This window comes from Solanum verrucosum, unplaced genomic scaffold (genome assembly GCF_900185275.1).
Source record: "Solanum verrucosum unplaced genomic scaffold, falcon-dt-bn FXZP01000085.1, whole genome shotgun sequence".
Taxonomy (NCBI): domain Eukaryota; kingdom Viridiplantae; phylum Streptophyta; class Magnoliopsida; order Solanales; family Solanaceae; genus Solanum; species Solanum verrucosum.
Genome location: NW_026019839.1, coordinates 892,918 through 916,481, shown reverse-complemented (window position 1 = coordinate 916,481; position 23,564 = coordinate 892,918). Strand labels below are relative to the sequence as shown.

The 23,564-nt window shown below is 34.2% G+C and overlaps 2 protein-coding genes across 2 annotated transcripts in view; both read right to left on the bottom strand.

Annotated features, from left to right (window-relative positions):
- Positions 1-23,564, bottom strand: part of LOC125815944 (uncharacterized) — a 125,394-nt gene that overhangs the window by 65,880 nt on the left and 35,950 nt on the right. The window lies entirely within an intron of this gene.
- Positions 1,589-23,363, bottom strand: LOC125814156 (homeobox protein knotted-1-like 2). Its single transcript, XM_049493616.1, has 3 exons — positions 22,958-23,363; positions 2,522-2,751; positions 1,589-1,750 (listed from the first exon to the last, which is right to left on the bottom strand). The coding sequence occupies exons 1-3, from the start codon at positions 23,361-23,363 to the stop codon at positions 1,589-1,591; spliced, it is 798 nt and encodes a 265-aa protein (XP_049349573.1).

Here is a 23,564-nt window from a genome sequence, read left to right as displayed (position 1 = left end):
CAATTTCATAAAGTCGTGCAGATTTCTTAACGTCTTAGCTTTCTACTCATGTGATCAAAATCATAATTAGATCACCCAATTACTACCAGATTTTCCTAGACCTTACTGACTCCGATTTCGTCAAAATCTGGACTAGGCTAGGAAATCCCAAGTTACTACCAAAAAGTTTTCTGACCCCAATTCTTTCCCCATTAGATTTTCTCTAACGACGGAATCTGGTCGTTACAGTTTCACTTGTTCTTGGTCTTCAAGCAATCATAATAACACGGGAATCAATAAACAATCACTAATTACACGAACTACCAACAATTTTATGAACCCTAGATCAAACTCATGATCCCAATTATCCAAAATAGGGATGTTTTCACCATAGAATCTAGATCAAAACCCTCCCCTGTCGATAATTACCCATTCTATTACGTTCTACGGATCGAAAAACGGATTCGAAGAGTGAAAAGCTTACCTTTAGCCTCAAGAATGGTGGAAAACTGTTAGGGGTCGCCTGAGGTTTGTTCCTCAGCTCTAAAAATTGAAAAGTGCAGAATGAGGTCGTTTAGGGGTTTATTTACGACTTTAAATCGCGTCGAACCCGCCACAGCGACCCTCATCCCGCTCTAGTGGCCCCGCCAAAGCGGCCAAAACCCCCGCCAAGGCGGCTTGCACGAACGAGTGAGCTATTTAAAGAATTCCAAAATCTCCATTTCACAACACACCTCTAACCCACGACGCTCAGAAAATACCCTTCACGCTAAGATCAATTCCGGAAGTTCTACTCTTCCGAATTCAATTCCGAAAAGTCGTACAGATTCCTTAACGAGTTATCTAACCACTCATGTAATCAAAATCATAAATAAATCACCCGATTGTTATCAGATTTTCCTACACCTTAAAGACTCTGATTTCGTCCAAATCTAGACAAGGTTAGGAAATTCCAAGTTACTACAAAAAAGTTTTCCGACCCAAAAAATTTTCCCATTGGCTTTTCTATAACGACAAAACATGATCGTTACATAATCAAAAAATTAGCAAATAAATACATGTATTTTCTATATTGTTATGTTTTGTAATTAAAATTTTATTTTGTAAATAAAAAAATAGATATATTTATTATAAATTAAGATCTTAAACACAATATTTTTGTTATTGTTCATATTATAAAAAAAACATTATTTATTTCAGAAATAGTTTTAAAACATCACAATTTTTCCTCATATTTCTTTAAACTTCGTAATTGATCAAAACTAACTCAAATAAATTGAAACAAAAAAGCAATTACTATGTAACAAACACTCATGACCACAAAATGTCGATAGTATTATAAGCATAGAAAATCCAAAAGGAGCTCTAACCACATATTATTAAAAGAGTAGACATTTTTGTGATATTAGGTAAGCATTAATTTTGACAATTAGCTAGATTGAATATTTACATGATCAAGAAGAATTCAACATAAATTAATCTCTACAATTATTTATAGAGACTTTGATTAATAAAATAACTTCTTTCTTTCCCAAAAATATACTATTTATATATTATATATAATAAAAAGAGAAATGATGAGCAGTGTTTTCACAATTTCAAGTCAGACTCAATCATCTGATGAGAAGAACTGAGAACTTAGATTATCCATAACAGCTAACTGCATATTCTCTGATGGTTTCCAATGTCTCTTCCTTTGATTTATAAACCAATTGTTGATCTGCTTTGGATCAAGTCCTGTTGAATCTGCTAGTGAATTCTTATCAGCCTCCTATAATCAAAATTTCAACACAACATTCTTTATCATCTCACGTAACTAAAATATGTATTAAGTTATGAGTCTATTCACGTAATAATTTATCCAAGATAAAAGATCAAATAACTGATTAATGAACTAACAGTTGCATAACCCTAATTTATATGTACACGTCCATACACTAAATTGTGGATAAAACCAATGTTATGAATGGTTAGAAGTTTTGGAAAAGATCAGAAGTGCACCAATATTGCGAACATAAGAAACTATTAGTATATCTTGGGAAAAACAACGATGACTTTAAATCTCAACCCAAAAATAAGGGATTATTTTAGGTTTAATCTCAAATAATCAATGCAGAACCTAGTAAACATAAAAATTATAATCTACAATCCATAAATTTAAAATCTTTAAACCACCTCTCTATGAAAGAACCTAAAAAGTATTACACCCTCCATCTCAATTTATGTTACACATTTCAAATTTCGAGATTCAAACTGATCTATTTTTTGCTGTAAAATTTCGTATATCTTTTATATATTTTGGATTGTCAATTATTGCAACCTATAGTACTTTTTACGTACTTTACAAATATATAAATTTCATGTGCAAATTTCCGATCATAGTTAAACTGTTTGACTCTCGACAAACGAAATGTGTCACATAAATTGGGATAAAATAAGTATAAATACAAAGTTTTAAACCAAGATTTTAAATGAAACAAGAAGAATAAGCATTATTTGAGTTGTATGAAAATGCAAAATAGAGAGGTAAAGAAGTACAAACCGTAGGGTAAGGCCATCTAAAGTGATCATCCCACCATGCAAGTAACATTTGCCTTGCCTCTTTTGGTAGCTTCCCTTTCTTCTTTTTCTTTGAAAATTCCAACTTTAGACTACTTAAATGACTCCCAAACTTACGTAGGAGTCTATCTTTGAGTTCATTATCTTCACTTCTCATTGATGCATCTGCCTCACCACAACTTAACTCCTCATCTGATGATACACCACCATCATCTGCCACAATTAATTTACTCCACTTTAGATCAAGATATATAAAGAGAGAGTTTGTTATAAGTTCCTATGTTGCTCGAATTGTTAAAAAATATCAATGAGTGCGTGTCAAATTCTTCAAAAATAATGTATTCCTAAAGTATCCGACACGAGTGTGATAATATTTTTGAAAAGTCCCAGCAACTTAGATAAGCTCTATAAGTGACAGGAGTGACCGCTTTCAAGTCTTAGTTGGTACCACCCCTAGTAAACTTCAGCTTTGAAGGAACACGTTCAAGAAGAATCTAAATTATTTCCAAAGAGCTTGTACACGTGTAAGCTCATTATTCATCTTTTCAATGGAAAGAACTATGTCAATGGGTGCATCACTTAAAAAAATGAGAAAAAGTTCTAAGCGAGAATTGATCCTGGTAGCTAAATAACTCAACATACCATTAATTGCATCATTTAGCCATTTAGAAATATGGATACCATCATATAATATAAGATCAGTTCTAAAAAATATATACATATAATATCTAATTAAATAGAAAGATCATGGTTCACGTGCAACGCAAAATAGGCTATACAATCGCCCCTGATTAATGCAATAGTGGGTTTATTTACTGAGTCATTTGTTTAAAGATTAATGCTATCTTAAAGTTGTAAAGCTTGATATAAAAAATCCATCGACCTGGATGTTGGAGATTACCGCACAAAATTGAAAAAGGAAAGTAGCACATCAAGCACCGCGTCTTTTCAAGTCAACCATAATTGGATCGAGCCCTTGCTTAGCTTTCACATCCGCCACAAAAGATGGTTCGGACCCATTGTGAACCACGATACCACCCTTGGTGGAGTCCACTAATTGAACATTTAATCGGGCCAACCTATGAATATCCCGAACTAAATCTTTCTTATCATTATCTACATGAGCAATACTTCCCATATACAACCTACTTAGAGCATCTGCTACCACATTTGCCTTGTCAGGGTGATAAAGAACACTCATGTCATAATCTTTCAATAGTTCAAGCCACCTCCTTTGGCGAAGATTCAAATCCTTTTGACTAAACATGTATTGTAAACTCTTTTGATCGGTAAACACATCAACATGAACCTCATATAAATAATGCCTCCAAATCTTTAAGGGAAAAACAATCACCACTAATTCAAGATCAATCTGATTTTCAATATAACCTCAAAATCTGATCAAACACGACTCGGGACGACTAGCAGGAGTGGTAAATGGTAATTTCCTAGAAAATTTCAAAATGACCTTCAGGGGCATAACATTTGGCAACATTTGAATACAAATGATTCATAAATAAGACAAGATATTTGGCAAATTTTGTACTTGAGTATGAATTCTCCAGAATAACGATGAATCACAGACTTGAGAGTCCAATTTGAAATGAGAAAATTTTTAGAGAGTGATTTATTCTAATTTATCATATCAAAAACGACGAATCACACACACTCGAGAGTCAAATTTGAAACAAGAGTATGTGTAGAGAGTGATTTATTCTAATTTACCATATCAGAAAAGATCTCCTCTGTCTTTTACTCAATTAAGTTAAATTATATTTGTATTTTTGTATGAAAATAAAAAAAATACGATGAATACAACATATAGAAAATAAAAATATATAGTTGCGGATTGTAAATATTGAAACTGTAGTTAATGGGTCTTAATTAATGCCCAATGTTAGTTGTTTCTGAAAATTTCCATTTCATATTTCACTAAAATGGCAACAATAACATAAATATATCAATAATGAGCAACAAATTTATAACTAGGAGATCTATTAAATGCCCAATTAACACTCTAATTAGGATGCCCATCATTCTCTTCTCCAGCATTGTTGTCATTAGCACCGATATCATTTGCAACATTTCCACTGAGTTGCATCTCCATTTGGTCTAGTTTAGCCCTCTTATCGTTAAATAAATTTAACAACCCTTTGATGTCACAAACATCAAATTCATCAAACTTTTTTTCTTCCCTCAGCAAGTTGGTTGAAGAGGTTCTCCATTTCCTTCTCTTCAGCAATTTTCTCTAATTCCCTGATTTCTTTTTCCCTATTATTCACTATAGATTGAAGGTAGGCTTCATGTTCAACTAACTTGTATTGTCTTTGTTTCTCTGGGCAAGCTAGATAATTAGTTAGTATTTCATTAGCCTCAGTTAAAGACGGCCAAGTAAAATTATCAGTTTCTCCAGGAGTAAAAGATATTATACTAACCTTTACATCATATAGAATAGACAACTCATGTGCTTTCTTACACAATGATGCTAATCTTTCCTCAAGAATTTTTTTTTCTTTCCCTCATCAAGATTTCTAGTGGTCCAACATACCCCCTTTCCAGACATATTTTCTTACACAAAAAGTAAAAGAGTAAAATATGTAAGTGAGTGTCTATCTTTGAATATAAAATAAGAGTTTTTGTGTCACGCCCTGAGCCTACACCTTGGGCGGGACCGGCACTCGGAGACCATTGCTGGCCCCAAGAGAACCCTTGGTCTGGCTGTCTTAACTCAGTGGAAACCTAACTCAACAGAATAACTCAATACAATGAAAGGTCATAAAACAACTCAACTGATAAAATCTGGCACTAAAGGCAACTTGAGTCTCAAAATAGAATATTTATATATATACATAGATGAGAGACTCAATACTTACTGACTAACTGACTGTCTATGAAGCCTCTATAACACTGAGATGGATGTTGGGACAGACCCCGCAACATCCTAATAAAACAAAACTAGGAACACAAAATAACAGAGTCCTCCGAAAAGCAAGGAGGCTCACCACTGACTCTAGAGTGCTCAGCTGGATCAACGGCGAGCTGGATGCTGATCCTGGGTACCTGCGTCTGCATCATAATAAGATGCAGGCCAACTGACATCAGTACACTGAATGTACGAGTATGTGAGCTGGAAAGCTAAACAACAACTTAAGCTTGAAGGAGTACAAATGAATTATTACCTTGGCTCTATTCGACTCATGAATAACTGAACTCAATATATAAAGCAATAAGACACATGCAATACATAAAGCTTGTAAAACAGTGTAAACAACTTAGTTCGTTAAAGATAAAGCAATAACAAACTCAACTTTACTTATATAAAATTAATATAACTTTAGCAGGAGATTCTTTAAACGACAACCACCACTATGAGCCCTAGTGATGATACAACGTTTTACCTCACGTTGCCTAAGGACCATCCTATACCTTGCCGTGATATAGGACCTTACTTTAACTTAGTGGATCCACTAGCTTAACTTACGTGATCATCTAAAAAGAATAACCCATCAAGTCCCTTGTTGGCTACATGGCTCTTATGGAGAGTTGAGTTAATATGAACTCGCGTCCCCAATTCGGTGCTCAATACTACTCCCAAAAATACTTTGGCTCATAAGTGTTTTTAAACACATCTTTCTTTAATTTGAGATAATTGCTCAAAGCTTAGCTTAAAATCTCTTTTTGGAATAGATGTTCCCTTTCTTGCTCAAATGTGAAAACATTTAAAAGCTTCTTTGGGAATACTTAGTTCCCTAATGACTTTTGAGAAATGAACTTGACTCTATTCTCTTGGCTTAACTTGAAACTCTATACTCTTTACTCAACTTGAAACTTGAGCCTTAAAATGAAGTTAAAACGTTCAATAAAGACTCTTTGAAAAACTTTAAAGACTTGCTTTTTAACTTCTAAACTTGACTCTAACTTCACTTGACTTTGATCCGAACCTTCCTCGAATTGGATTATGAATTCAAGGGTAATGATCTCATGTTTATGGATGAGTTCTTGATGTTTAGATGTACCTTAGAGTGTTGAAAACAACTATAAAACATAGGTACATTACCAAGGAACATGCATGAAAAAGTGGGGAGTGAATAGGAAAGATTGGCGTCCTTGGCGCTCTGAGAGGCGCGGGACGCCAGCCTTCAGACTTCAGAGGGGCCTGCTAGGCGCGCCGCCCCAAGGGCTGGACGTCAGAGTCCCTTTCGGGGCGCGCTAGCTGGCGCGACGCCCCAGCCCTGTCCCAGGAAAACTCAACTTTTCTCCTTCATTTTTCCAACTCTAAACCACCTTAACTTCAAAGGTTCTAGCCCCAAACACTTAGAATCATAAAACCCCTCAACAAACAATAGATTAAACTCAAAATCACAACCGGAAACATGTCCCAAATCAACAAGAAACTTCAACACAACCACAAGATTTCAACATGCCACAACCAATCTTTTCTTTGAAATTAAAACGAGTTTGGTGGGTGGGGGGAATGAACCAACCCAACACTATGATCTCACATACCTTAATAGGGATCACCCCCGACGATATCCACAACGATCTTGACGAGCCTTGCTAAATCTCCTCTTTCTCCTCTTCTTTCTCTCTTATCTCCCAAGCCCTAACTCTCACTTTTAAAAGGGAAAAACTGATCTAAAAGCAGTCTAACACCTTAATATAACCAAAAGAATTGGTTAGGGAAAAGACTAAAATACCCTTACAAATTCGGGCTGACTTCCCTGTACCAATAGCCCAACTTCCAAAGGGCATAACTCACTCATACAAACTCGAAATCGAGCAAACTCGGCGGCGTTGGAAAGATCATTCCACAAGCTTCGCAAAAATAATTGTAACTACACCTTACTCATCCTGAGCTGGGAGTTATGATTGTTCAAAGTTGGCCAAAAACTCATTTTTTCCCATACTTAACCAATTTCCCAGATTTTTAAATTCTTTTCAAAATGACTATTTCCAATTCTAAGCCTCTTCATAGTTATTTCAAATTGCCGGATGTCACAATATCTCCCCCTTGGGAACATTCGTCCTCGAATGAGATTACTCTTACTAGAATAAAGGTGTAACATCAAACTCAAACACCCAACAAGCAATCATGCAAACAACAACAACAACATGCTCACTACAATTTAAAGAGCACTAAGAAGGAGATTAATACCTTAATTTGCATTTTCGCCGGATTCAAAGAGATGTGGATATCTCTTCTTCATTTCCTCTTCGGCTTCCCAAGTAGCTTCCTCAACAAATTGGTTCCTCCAAAGGACCTTGACTGATGCTACATCTTTTGTTCTCAACCTACGAACTTGGCGATCTAAAATATGAACATGAATCTCCTCATAAGATAAGCTATCCTTGATCCTAATACTTTCAGTCGGTAGGATCACTGAAGGATCGCCTATGCACTTCTTCAACATGGAGATGTGAAATACCGAATGAACCGTTGCTAATTCCTGTGGTAGCTCCAACTCAATAAGCAACATTGCCAATCCTCTTGGCTATGCGGTAAGGTCCAATATACCGGGGACTAAGTTTCCCCTTCTTACCAAACCTCATAACCCCCTTCATGGGTGAAACTTTTAAATATACCCAATCACCTACTTCAAATTCTAACGCCCTTCTCCTAACATCAGTATAGGATTTATGACGACTCTGTGCCGTTTTCAACCTCTCTTGAATCACTTTCACCTTCTCCATAGCTTGGTGAACTAAATCTGGTCCTATCAACCCTGCTTCACCAACTTCAAACCATCCAATAGGAGATCTACATCTTCCCCCATAGAGAGCTTCATATGGAGCCATCTGGATGCTAGAGTGATAACTGCTGTTGTAGGCAAACTCAATGAGGGGTAGGTGATCATCCCAATTACCTTTGAAATCGATCACACAAGCCCTCAACATATCTTCTAAAGTCTGAATAGTGCGCTCTGCTTGCCCATCAATCTGAGGATGAAAGGCAATACTTAAGTTCACCTTTGAACCCAAGCCTTTCTGAAAAGATTTCCAGAACTATGCAGTAAACTGTGCACCTCTATCTGAAATAATGGAGACTAGGACTCCATAAAGTCTCACTATCTCTTGAATATATAACTTGACATAATCTTCTGCTGAATTGGTAGTCTTTATTGGCAGAAAATGGGCTGATTTTGTCATTTTGTTGACAATTACCCAAATAGAATCATGCTGTCTACGAAACTTTGGCAACCCTGTGATGAAATCCATATTGATCATCTCCCACTTCCATTCCGGAAGTTCTATCTTCTGAGCCAAACCACTGGGCCTTTGGTGTTCAACTTTCACTTGCTGGCAATTTGGACATTTAGCCACAAATTCAGCAATGCCTTTCTTCATGCCATTCCACCAATAAACTTCTCTCAAGTCACGATACATCTTTGCGGAACCCGGATGAATGGAATATCTGGAGCTATGAGTTTCCTCCATAATCCTCTCTTGGAGTCCATCTATCATAGGTACACACAATCTAACACGATGTCTCGGATATTATATTGTATACTTATTTTTTCAAATTTTATTTATTCAAATGTCCTTTCGATTCCATTAAATTATATATTAACTCACTCATTTGCCAATGGTATCATATGTCTCTTCAATTGGGAACTTCACATGTTGAATGAAATACACGGTCAAGAGAATACCCTTTCACTCTGATATATTTTTCATTCATGGTGTAATTATACGAAATCAAAAAAATTAGAAGATTGAGAAAATCGGACGAAACGACTAATAAGATAAAAAAAATTGACTTTATGTTGGTTTGACTTGGTTTATAGATTTAATAAACCACTATAACTAATTTAGTTATTTGCTTAATGAAAAAATCAAATAAAACCGACCTAGGTTGTTATGACCGAAGTCTCAACCCTAACTGAGACACAGTGTTTTGAACTACAAATGATCTCAAGCTAACTCTTGGCATAACATATCTAAGCATATTACATTAGAACTAAAGTGGAAGCTATAAATAAATATCATAACTGAAATAGTGAAAAATAAATCTATTACCACTAAATACTAATGTCTGAAAGCCGCTAAACTAAATAAGAAAATTTGCTAGGACAACACATTGGGCTGCCTAAAAGCTAACACAATTGAAGTGAATAACATATACTGACTCATAGTTGAAGTCCTGCGAATGCGAGGAGGACTCACCACAATGTTGCAAGTAGATCAACTTAGTGGAACATCTGGCCGCAAATCTGAATCAAGGTGCTAAATCAACATCATAAAATGAAGTAGCACAATGTAACATTAATACATGAAATGTATTGGTATGCAAGGTGAGTGATGAGATCAACAATTAAACAAACAACTGAAAGAACTATAAATCCGAGCATGAGTATGTCATGACCCAAAAATGGACGTGATAACACTTGTCTTTTCCCACCAAGACAAGTCAGCCTCAACCCAACGAAAACGAAAGAAAAGCGAAATAACATCAAAAACAAGAATAAGATAAAGCAAAAAACTTATTCTTCTGTTAAAACCCCCAAAATCTGGTTGTCACGTGTACAACACACTAAATACATAAGTACGGAATTAAGAAATAAATACAAGTCTCAGTCTTTGTTTCTCAAATAGAATGAAGTGTAAGAAAAGGAAAAAAGAGGGTCCATCGAATGACAAACAACTACTTCTTCAAATCTTGACAAGCCTCAAGATCGAAGAAAAGAGGAAGAGATCACGCAGGTACAGGCTCGAAACCTACACAAGTATAGAAGCAAAAGGCGAATACCAACAACACGGTACCCAACAAGCAACCTACTAAGCAAAGCAACTAGCTAGAAATCAAATATCTCTTACACTCTAACCAAACCTCCTCAAACTACAACCTGCATAGACATCAGTCCAACCTAGCAATTCTACAATACACGGCTCACAAGCTCAATATTCATAGTTCAAACTTCACAATTCAACAATCATACGAATCAAATAAGTCAATCTCAATGACAAGTAATTCAATCACACACAACAAGTATATCAATCTGAAGTCTTAAGCAATTCACGCATAATCATTTATACACCCATTCACAATAATCAATCTTTTGCTGAAACTATTTCCCATCGGTTTTATATCACTAGTCGGAATCATTTCCCATCAACTTTATAATCATTGCCGGAAATGACTTTGGCATATTAACACTCGTTGGTAATAACCTCGGTCAAATCATACTAACGCTGACAAAGACCTCAGCATGATAACACTTGTCGGTAAGACTTTGGCCTCATAATCATCACATGTCTCATCACGGTGTTCAACGATCAATGCAAGCAAGCAATATCACACCACATATATAGAAGAGACAATAGTTACACAATTCAAGTCCATAATCATGCTTTCAAGCATATCATCAATCAATCAATAAGGGTTACATTAAGGAAAAACACATCATCATGTTCAACACATAGCCTTTTTCATTTCAAACATTTTTTGTTCATTTAGAAATAACAAGTTGTCAATTTAACCATTCATCTCATTCTTATTACTCTCAACACACAAGAAACAAAGGAAGCATACGAATTCAATTAGATTACAAGGTTTAGGAAGTCACTTGCCTTAAATCAATCAAAAATCACTCCAATAGTTGAGTATTCCCCTTCTGATCAACTTCCAAAGCCACACAATCTATGCACAAGCAAGTACAACAATACCCACATCAATCATCTTGAAAGGTGGGTCAATCAACTAAAAACCCCATTCTAAAATTAAGGTTTGAATCCGAAATTTAACACTTGAAAATGATGTTTAAGTCTTTACAAAGTTATTAGTGAAAATCATTTCGGACAAGGAATCAACGGCCCTTCGAAATCACTGTTTTAGTTAAGAACTTGGGCTCTTGAAAAGCCTTGACATTAGCCCACAAAAATCTCACATTTTAATGTTCAAAATCATAATTAATTAATGGAAAATGAAGGTTTAGGATCAAGAACACCTATCCAAAAGATCTAGCACAAATTTCCTTTCAAAATCGCCACCATGGATCCCCAAAGCTCAAAAATGATGAAATGGGGCTTAAATATAAAAAATGGCAGCAAAAACCCTCTTGATGTCACAAAAGCGACCACCCAAATAAAAGATGGGAGCCGCTTAAGCAACATATGCAAATAAATTATAATCAACGTTTCAGACTTAAGGGAACCGTCAAAGCACGAATCTGATGTCTCCTTGACCCGATATCCATGAAAAGCACAAAAAAAATAATTCAACTCCTAAAGAGGCTAAAACAAGCTCAGAACCTCTCAAAAATCAACCAAGACCTCACCTAGGCTTAAAATCATCCCCTGAATCCAGCGAAACTCTCGGAATTCCGATTCGAGTATTCGAACCCCATAAGTTGACCAAAGTCAATTCAAAGACTAAAATTCCACAATTTCACAACTTGGGACCTCACATCCTAAAAAAGACTCATAATCTAAAACTGACAACTCTCACGGATCAAATTTCACATTTCGAGACTGATGGAATCGACAAAATTCCATTCGGACACTCAAAACTCCAAAAGACCCCAAAAACCTTTTTCTTAACAAATTAGTCTTTAAAACTCACTAACTTACCAAATCAACTTTTAAAACAAAGTTCAAAACCAACTTTTCAAACTCAAATAAAAAGTGACGCGGGGTCGATAACGGGAGGGGAAAAATGGTGAATTTATAAAACTTTTCAAAAATGTATGATCGGGTCATTACAGAGTAATACATAAAACAATAACTAAAGGATTGAGACTTAAAATTGGGACATATGTCATAATATTACAGAAACAAAAATAAATATTTGAAATCATATTTTCTGAAATCATATCTGAAAGGATGCATATCTAAAAATCTTATAATGATAATAAGAAAATATAAAATAAATGAACTAAATCTTTTATGTGGAAGTTTCTCTTAATTGACATACACAATATGAGATCACAATGCACCAATGAATGCCCTAGTTGGGAGAGTGCTCTATATCTTGCTAGAGTATAAAACATGCATGTCTAATGCGGATCCACTAATCTAAGGCTCTCAGGGATAAATGATCAACCAAAAAAGTGGTGAAACATAAACCTACGGAGGCATTTAGTTCTGGAACTTGGGCTATCTAGAACCCTCATTCAATCGCTGCTAAATACTACTCCCAAAACATACTATTCATATAGCTGATAAATATATTTGTTAATCTTATCATGAGTCTTGTTCAAAATCTCTTTCTAAAATATATCTTGAGACTATGCTCAAATCTATGAGAAACTCAATTCTTTCTTTCTAAAATTAATTGTTGAAATCTCTTTCTAAAATATATCTCTCAAATCACGAGAAAGTTTTCTAGAACATGCATAATTTATAGATCCTCGTAATAGCTTTCATAATAATATAAAGGTTTTAAAAGCATGTTTTAAAATATAAGCTTCAAGAGTCACACACAATATCATGTAAAAAACTAATAAGGATGACAATGGAAAACCTTGCTAAACATAAAAGGGAAATACAACAGTTAAAATCCATAATCATGAGTAAGTAAGTTCAAGAAAATATGCAATTGGCTATTAAAAATCGGTGAAGTGGGAAGTCGATTTGTAAACCCTAACTATGAAATTAAATTTATAAAAACTTAGAACTTTGTACATGAGAATGAAAGGAAATCCTCATTGAAGTCCTACATACTTGAATCTTATGAATTATTGGAGAAAATATTTGAGCTTGAACCTTATAGCTTGAACTTGAGAAATCCTTCTATGGATTTCTTGGAGATGAAGGTTGGGGAGGAAACTTGATAGAAAACCTTAGGATTCTTGAAGAGAATCTAGAACGTTGAGCCTTTAGATCTTGAAAAATTGAAAAAATAAAACTTTTCTAGAAGTTTTTGATCTTTGGGAAAAGGAGAGAGTTAGAGCCTGTTGGATTGTCTTAGTGCTTTTGGCTTATAAGTAAAAAGTCATAAGTTAAGATTTCTAACTTATGGCTTTTGACTTATTTTTGTTATTTTGGCTTAGAAACAAGTGCTTATAAGCACTTCTTAATTTTATCCAAACACTTCAAAAGTACTTGAAAGGTATTTTAGCTCAAAAGCACCTGAAATAAGGCGGTCCAAACAGGCTCTTACTATATGTATAAGGATGTTATTAGGTTATAAGATAGACTTATGAAAGTTAATTGACAGTAAAAGGTCAAGAATACTCTTCTAAGAACATAAGAAGACGAAAAAAAATCGAAGAAAATGACCTTTCAAAGAATTTCGTCGGTCAAATTGGCTATTTGGAGGTACCATCGCCAAAATGAATAGTTTCTGCAAGTTTTCGGACCATTTCTACAATGTAATTCAGCGATAGGCAAAACCACTCAGCGATTCACCGAATGTACATATTTCATCCTCGAATTTCCCAGTCCAAACGTAGACAATCATAAATTTCTACTCTAAACTCTGACTGATGTAAATTTTATGGCGTTGGAAAGAAGACTTATAGTATTTTAATTTGATAGGTCATGGCCACCTAAATCTTTATATGCTGGGAGATATGGTCGTTTCAAGTTGACTCTTATATGAACTCATGTGAGAACTAACTCGATAAAAATGTTTTGAACTTGACTTGGTATTTGAGGTACCTTAGGACCCTAAAACACATATGATACACTTATTACATTCAGTATAGGACCTTAATATATATGTACACTTAGAAATCATCGAGTTCGAGCCTATATGCATATGAAGAATGATTCAGATTTCTACTATGAAGTTGCGGTGTGTGTGTGTTTATATATATATATATATATATATATATATATATATATATATATATATATATATATATTAAAAGTGGGAATGTTTTATGTTCAAAGTTGGATTATAAAACTGCCCTTCACTAATTTTTTTAATTAAAAAAATACCTTTAACTAACTTCTAAAATCAAATCAATAATGACAACTAAACTAGACCAAATACATGATTAGATGTTATAACTTATCATTTTCCACTTTTTTAATGAGTTTTAATTGTTAATTCTTTTAGATTTAAACCCCATGAAATATTGAATAATTCTTTTGTCCTTCAAGCAAATATTATTTTAAGAAATTTAAGTGTAACATATAAATATACATTCTATAAACATAATAAATAAATAAAAGTTAGTAATAAAAAATAGAAGTGTGGGAGACGTATAGCCATAGTAGCCATAGTAGGTGAGAAGGCAAACCAATTGACTTCCCTCATTTCCTTTATATTCATTTGAATTGATTATGAAATAAATGACTTTTCTTTTCCGTGGTCACTACATTCTTAGTACTCCCTCCATTTCAAATTAATTGAATTGTTGAGACATTTTTTATTTTTCAAATTAACTTAATTGTTCAATTTTCAAGAATACATTTAGAGTGTTTTTCCAATTTTACCCTTCATTAGTTATTATTGAAATTAGTGATTAACTAATATTTAGTTATTTTAATTATAAAATTGACAATAATTAATAAAGGTAAAATTGGAAAGTTATGCCTCATTTATGTCTTAATCTTCTTTTCTTAAAGGGTGTGAAACACCTCAACAATTCAATTAATTTGAAATGGAGGGAGCAACTTCTTATGTTCTTCATTCTTTATCTATTAGTTAAAAATTAGGCGGAAAATTTATTAATAATTTTTTTGTTTCATTTTGTCAACAAAACCATATTCATCTACAAAATCAGGTATTTATCTTCTTTTTTCTCTATTATTTTTATATTAATTCACAACTTTTGAGGTAAAAAATTTCTCTTTTTATAAATTGGACATAAAAAGTTAGTCCACTGCAGTTTTGTGTTTTATCATCATATAATTCTTATGTATTTTTTATTTATTTATTGGTTTTTCTTTCTTATTCGAGTTAATATATTACTTTAGTTTAACTCTCTTCATTTTGTATGATATGATATTATTATTATTATTATGATGATATGATATTATTATTATTATTATGATATGATATTATTATTATTATTATTATGATATGATATGATATTATTATTATGATATGATATGATATTATTATTATGATATGATATGATATTATTATTATGATATGATATGATATTATTATTATTATATGATATTATTATTATTATTATTATTATTATTATATGATATTATTATTATTATTATTATTATTATGATACGATATTATTATTATGATATGATATTATTATTATGATATGATATTATTATTATTATTATTATTATTATGATACGATATTATTATTATTATTATTATTATTATGATACGATATTATTATTATTATTATTATTATTATGATACGATATTATTATTATTATGATACGATATTATTATTATTATGATACGATATTATTATTATTATGATACAATATTATTATTATTATTATTATTATTATTATGATACGATATTATTATTATGATACGATATTATTATTATGATACGATATTATTATTATTATTATTATTCACGTTAATTGGGTTGATGTTACAAATGTTTTTATACATGAGATAAGCTTATATAAATTTTATACGGTAATAAATACGACTAGTATTATTAAAAGTAGGAAGTTCCAAAGTACAAAGTTAGATTATGTTCTTTTTGTTGGCTCTCATATTTGACTTTTCGATTTATTGTGTACATAAATCAAAGATAGTTATCTGACTGTCCATAATTAACTGAGAAAAGTTTCCTTTTTTTGCCAAAGAAACTAAAAATTAAAATTAAAGAATATATTATATCCGTGAAATCATATATATAATCACATGTTTATCTTACACCCAACAAAGATATAGTTCATATACTTGTAAACAATTTTCAATTTATTCAACCAAGCATGATTCATCCAAGAAAAAATAACAACACCGTGTTATCACATATATATGGGTGGTATAATAATAGGAAAAATTATTGGTCAAAAGTTAATATAAGGAAAGATGAAAGATAGAAAAATTAATGCAATAACTATGAAAATTCATAATATTATAACTTACGAGTGTAAAAGAGTGAATAACATTTGCAATAATTAGTAATAACTAAAAGAATTTATAATGTTACAACTAAAGAATCATAGATGAATTTCTATTTATACTTACATAAATAAATAGGACTTTTAATTAATGTTACTATTTTTTTTAGAGTTATTAGATTTTAATTTAGTGTAGGGACAAAATGAAAATGTTTATTCCATATTACTAAATATAAAATTTATTTTGTTAATGATAAATTTTAAATGATTCATATATATTCACATATTTTCACATTTGTTGTGAGTTATTTTTCTTTAAAAAAAGGAACTCGGAAATTTGAAAATAATATATTTTGAAGTTAGAAGATCTTGTTAACTTGATAATACATTCGTTACATATATAAATACCTACCCACATATATATATATATATATGCATTAATAAAAATATATATCTCATAAATATTAGCTATTCAATAAATAATAATAAAAATAAACTAATACAGACTTCAACTGGCGTTGTTAGAAGGCCTATGAACTTTTCTTCATCGAAAATACTGAAATATAAAAAAATAGTATTTTAGTAAAACAAAAGGGCAATGTTTACATAGTAACAACTATTTTGAAGCAAACTTCCTGACAATCTAAATCACATAAGTAGCATTGATAAATAAAGTAATTATTTTGTCTTGAGCATCAAAAAAACAAATCATGACAATTATCTAACTTTTGAGAAGTTTAATAATTTAGGAAAAAGATATTCAGAAACAAATATCTACATCACAAGATAAATTGTTAACAAAAACAAATGAATTTATACTACAATAAAAATTAAACTAATACAAACTTCAACTGCGTTAATACAAGTCATATGAACTTTTATTCATTAAAAATACTGAAATATAAAGAAATAGTAAATTGGTAAATCAAAAGAGCAATGTTTATATAGTAATAACTATTTTGAAGCAAACTTCCTGACAATCTAAATCACATAAGTAGTATTGATAAATAAAGTCATTCTCTTGTCTTGGGCATCAGAAAAACAAATCATGACAGTTCTCTAACTCTTGAGAAGTCGAATAATTTTGGAAAAGATATTGAGAAGCATATATCTATATCACAAGAGAAATTGTTAACAATAACAAACGAATTTAGACTACAATAAAAATTAAACTAATACAAACTTCAATTGGCGTTATTACTGTCACGACCCAGACCATCGTGATTGGCACCCACACTAACCCTCCGGTGGGAGAACCACTACTACAACCCAAATCAAGCAACTAAACCAAAAAACTAAAGCATTTAAGGATACAAAAACAAGAATAATAGCTAAAACTTAAGTTCCCATAAACTTCCAAAAGATCTAACAACTAACAATGCAAAAAATACACCTAGAACCTGAAAGTCAATGTACCAAAACATGTAAAGTTCAACAAGTCTAAATAAGAAGGGATACAACCCCAAACTGATGAACTAATCAACTAACTAGAAAAGTCTAAGTCTGAAATGTGGATATAGACGAAAGGAGAACTCATGGCGGCCTGGAAGAACTGACTCACCCTTGAATTCGAACTATGATCATTGATCTTCTAAGCGAGGTCTATCAATAGCCGCCTGAAGATACCCTGCACTCAACAAAGAAAGAGCAAGTGCAGTATCAGTACACAACCACAGTGTACTGGTTGGATCATGCAGCTATCCCACTAAGTGCAACATATATAAATCAATACAACAATATAATCACATGCATATATCGAACATATACAATAATATCAACATTTACGAACAACGAACAACTTCACATTTCTCAAGATACACAATTATGACAAGTCATTGGTCCTCTCATGGAACCCAAACCCAAACAATTAGCATACCGGAACGTGGTATCCGATCCAATGATTATGCCAAAACATGGCAACCGATCCCATAATTATGTCGGAACGTGGCAACCGATCCAAGTTAGTGTGTCGAAACGCAACACTCAATCCATTCAACAAGCCACAATCACAATCACAAAGTACATTCTCATAATCATGCAATCAAGTCATAATTCATGACATTCATCATTCATATATCCTCATTTACAGCAAGTGTGATCAATAATGCAACATTCGCATACATACATGTATCATAATGAAGCAAGAACAAACATACATCACACAATAATAGAATCACAATCATCACCTACCTCGAAACAAGCTTGAAACCCAAAGAAATTTGATCTTTCACTTTCGGATTCGTTCTGCTTGTCCTTGGTCTACAAACAATCAATATAATACGGGAATCAATAAACAATCACAAACTACACTGATTACTAACAATTCTAACAACCCTAGATCATACCCATGATCCCAAGTATCTAAATTAGGGCTTTTTCCACCATAGTTTCTAGATCAAAACCCTCCCCCATCAATAATTACCCATTAGATTACGTTCAACGGATCGAAAAATGGATTCGGGGAGTTAAAATCTTACCTTTAGCCTTAAGAATGGTGGAAAACTGTCAAAAATCGCCTGGGGTTCGTTCCTTAGCTCTAAAAATAAAAAAAGTGCAGAATAAAGACGTTTTGGGGTTTATTTATGACTTTAAGTTGCGTCTGGCCCGCCACAGCGGTCATCACCCCTCTAAAGCGACCCCGCAAAAGCGAAAAAAATCATCGCTAAATAGGCTTGCATGAAACAGTGAGTTATTTTAATAATTCCAAGACCCCCATTTCACAACACACCTTCCACCAATTACACTCAAAAAATACCCATTCACGCTAAGATCAATTTCGGGAGTTCTACTCACTCGAATTCAATTCCATAAAGTCATACGGATTCCTTAACAACTTACCTAACTACTCATGTAATCAAAATCATAATTGGATCATTGAATTGCTACCAGGTTTCTCTAGCTTTTAATGACTACGATTTCGTCCAAATCTGGACTAGGTTGAGAAATTCCAAGTTACTACGAAAAAGTTTCCGACCCAAATTTTTTCTATAACGACAGAACCCATTCATTACAATAGATACCAATTTACCCATCACACGTCCCCGAGTGACAAACTTAGGAAAAACAGGCTAAAAAAGGAATGAAGTAGTACCTGAATCAACGAACAATTGGGGATACTTGTCTCGCATGTACCTCTCGGTTTCCCAAGTAGCTTCCTCAACTGGACGATGCTTCCATTGAACTTTCACGGACTTAATCTCTTTGGTCCTCATCTTATCCACATTACGATCAAGAATTGCAACTGGTTCCTCCTCATATTGGAGGTTTTTGTATAACACAATTGAGTCCCACTTAATGATATAATCCCCATCACCACGATACCTCTTCAACATGGACACATGAAATACCGTATGAACTCCCATTAAATTAGGAGGTAAAGCCAATCTATACGCCACTGGTCCTACACATTCAAGAACCTCAAAGGGACCAATGTATCGCGGACTTAGCTTACTTTTCTTGTCAAATCTCATCACCCCTTTCATGGGTGATACCTTAAGAAGAACATTCTCACCGGTTTGAAATGTCATGTCTCTTACCTTATGAACTGCATATTTCTTCTATCTACTCTGGGCTGCTAAAAGCTTAGCTTGAATACTCCTCACCTTATCTTGAAATCCTTCACTAAATCAACCCCCAAAGGTTTCACATCTCCAGCCTCAAACAAACATATGGGTGATCTACATCCCCTCCCATAAAGTGCCTCAAACGGTGTTATATCTATTCTAGAGTGATAACTATTATTATAAGAGAACTCACACAAAGGTATGAACTTATCCCAATGTCCTCCAAAATCAATCACACATGCCCTCAACATGTCTTCTAACACTTAAATAGTCCTCTCTGACTGTCCGTCCGTCTGTGGATGAAAAGTTGTACTAAAAGTGAGTTGTGTGCCCAATTCATCATGTAATTTCCTCCAAAACTTGGACGTAAACTGTGTACCACGATCTGAGATGATAGAAAAGGGCACCCCATGCAACCTCACTATCTCTTTCATATAAACTTTATCCAATTGTTCAGCATTATAAACTATTCTTACCGAAATAAAATGGGTTGACTTAGTCAATCTATCAACCACTACCCAAATAGAATCAAACTTCTGCAAAGTCTTGGGAAGACCAACCACGAAATCCATGGCTGTCATTTCCCACTTCCATTCCGGAATTGGCATTCTTTGAAGCAAACCTGCAGGTCTTTGGTGTTCATACTTCACTTGTTGACAATGTTGACACTTAGCCACAAACTCCGCTGTATCCTTCTTCATGCCCAGCCACCAATAAATTCGCCTCAAATCTCTGTACATCTTGGTCACACCCGGATGAATAAAATATCGCGAACCATGAAACTCTGCCAATAATTTCTGAATCAAGTCATCTACTCTAGGAACATAAATTCTTCCTTTAAAACTGAGCACACCTTCCGCATCAAGAGTGGTCTTTTGTGCCTTACCAATCGCAGTCTTCTTTCTAAGCTCTTCCAAATTCTCATTCTCAAACTGTTTGACTTTGATCTCCTCAATGAATGTGGCCCTCACTTCAATTCTAGCTAACACCCCACCTTCTTCAGATATGCCCAACTGCATGAATTTAGACTCCCAAGTCTTAATTTCCTTAGCCAAGGGTCGCTTGGATACACTCAAGCAAGTTTAACTACTCATACTCACCGCTTTCCGACTCAGAGCATATGCCACCACATTAGCCTTGCTCAGATGGTAGTGAATGGTGACATCATAATCTTTAAGTAACTACATCCACCTTTGTTGTCTCAAATTCAGATCCTTTTGAGTGAACACATGTTACAAACTACGATGATTGGTAAATACCTCACACTTAACACCATATAGATAATGTCGCCAGATCTCAAGAGCAAACACTATCGCTGCCAACTCTAAATCATGTGTTGGGCAATTCCTCTCATGCACCTTCAATTAACGCGATGCATACGCTATAACATTCTTATACTGCATCAGCACAACACCAAAACCAAAATGTGAAGCATCACAATAAATAATAAAATCTTTACCTTCAATTGGTAACACTAGAATAGGTGTGGTGGTCAAGAGAGTCTTGAGCTTTTGAAAGCTCTCCTCACATTTTTCAGTCCATTCAAATGGTATCTCTTTTTTGGTCAAATTTGTCAAATGAGTGGCAATAGAAGCAAAGTTCTTCACAAATCGACGATAGTAGCTAGCGAGCCCCACAAAACTCCTAACTTCTGTCACAGAGCTAGGCCGAACCCAATTTTTAACCGCCTTAATCTTTTGAGGATCTACCATTACCCCTTATTTTGAAACTACATGCCCCAAAAATGTAACCGAAGTCAACCAAAATTCACACTTAGAGAATTTCGCATATAACTTTTGTTTCCCAAGAACACCCAGAACAATACGAAGATGGTCGGCATGCTCTTCCTCACTTTTCGAATAGACCAAGATATCCACAATAAAGACTATGACGAACAAATCAAGAAATGGTTTGAACACCCCATTCATCAAACTCATGAAAGTTGCAGGCACATTTGTCAAACCAAAAGACATAAATAGAAACTCATAGTACCCATAGCAGGTTCTAAACGTCGTTTTGGGCACATCCTCAAGGCCTAATTTTCAATTGATGGTAGCCAGACCTTAGATCAATCTTGGAGAAAACTGATGTACCTTACAATTGGTCAAAGGATCATTTATTCGAGGCAAAGGATACTTGTTTCGAATAGTGACCATATTTAATTCGGTAATCTATACACATTCTCATACTACCATCTTTTTTCTTAACAAAAAAAATTGGAGCACCCTATGGGGAAGCACTAGGATGAATAAATCCCTTATCAAGAAGCTCTTGGATTTGAGCATTAAGCTCTCTTAATTCTGTTGGAGCCATGAGATATGGAGGGATAGAAATGGGACGAGTACCAAGTTCTAAATCAATGCAGAAATCTATATCTCTATCCGGAGGCATACCAGGCAAGTCATTAGGAAATAATTTTCTAAAATATGACACCACAGGGATAGACTCAATAGATGGAGTCTCAACCTCTACATCCCTAATATGAGCCAAATAAGCCAAACAACCCTGCCCTACCAATTTACTAGCCCGAATGGAGGATATGATCTTAGCTTGCTTAGGCTTGTACACCCCTTCCCACTCTATCTTTTCCCTTCCCAGAATTTGTAGAATTACAGACTTAGTATTACAATTATGCACAACATAATAGGGGGACAACCAAGTCATGCCTAAGATTACATCGAAGTCAGTCATATCCAAAATCATCCCAAGTCTAAAAACCCTTAAACAAAATAGGACAAGCACGATAGACATGGGTGACTATGACAAATTTTCCAACTGGGTAGAAATATGGATAGGGGCATCAAGTATATCACAAATCATAGCAAATTCTGAGGCAAATCTCACGGATACATATGAATAAGTAGAACCCGGATCAAATAACACATTAGCCATCCGGTCACAGACAAGAATAGTACATGTGATCACTGCTTCAGACGTCTCTGCCTCATTCTTACTCGGAAAGCCATAATACTGAGCCTTATCATCTTGACGAGCTACTTTCCTGCCTGGTTGCGTGTTACCTCTGCCTGCGTTACCATTTTCTCTACCTCTACAGCCTCGCTGATTACCTCCTCGCCCACTTTGTGGACGTCCCATACCATTATTACTATTTCCCACTGGTACCACTGCTCTAGTCTGTTGCTGCACGGAATCTAACACTCCTAGATGGGGACAATCTCTCTTCATATTCCTAGGTTCTCCAAGATTGTAGAAAGTATGATCAAAAGATGGTCTGCCGCCCGTCGAAGGCGTAACTCCCTGGCTATCCTGGATCAAATTATGAGATGAACTTCCCGAATAATTATCTGTAGAGGCAGGCATAGCGGACTAAATTGGCTTGGCTGCAAGTGTTGACCTTCCGAACCCCTTGGAGTAAGAACCTTGAAAGTTACCCGAGTTCTTGGCCCTTTTTGCCAATGCCTTAGCCTGACTGTCTCGACTCACCCCCTCCACTTTCTTAACAAAGTTTGTTACCTCATTAAAGCTCCTCCCTACAGAGGTCATGTGAATAGATAATACCTG

Coding starts and splice junctions, on each gene's coding strand:
- LOC125814156 (XM_049493616.1), bottom strand. CDS start 23,363: ATGCCTGCCTCTACAGATAATTATTCGGGAAGTTCATCTCATAATTTG. Junction 2,752..22,957: donor GTCTGAAGCAGTGATCACAT/GTACTATTCTTG, acceptor TAATTGTGGCAG/ATGATGGTGGTGTATCATCA. Junction 1,751..2,521: donor TTAGATGGCCTTACCCTACG/GTTTGTACTTCT, acceptor TTTTGATTATAG/GAGGCTGATAAGAATTCACT.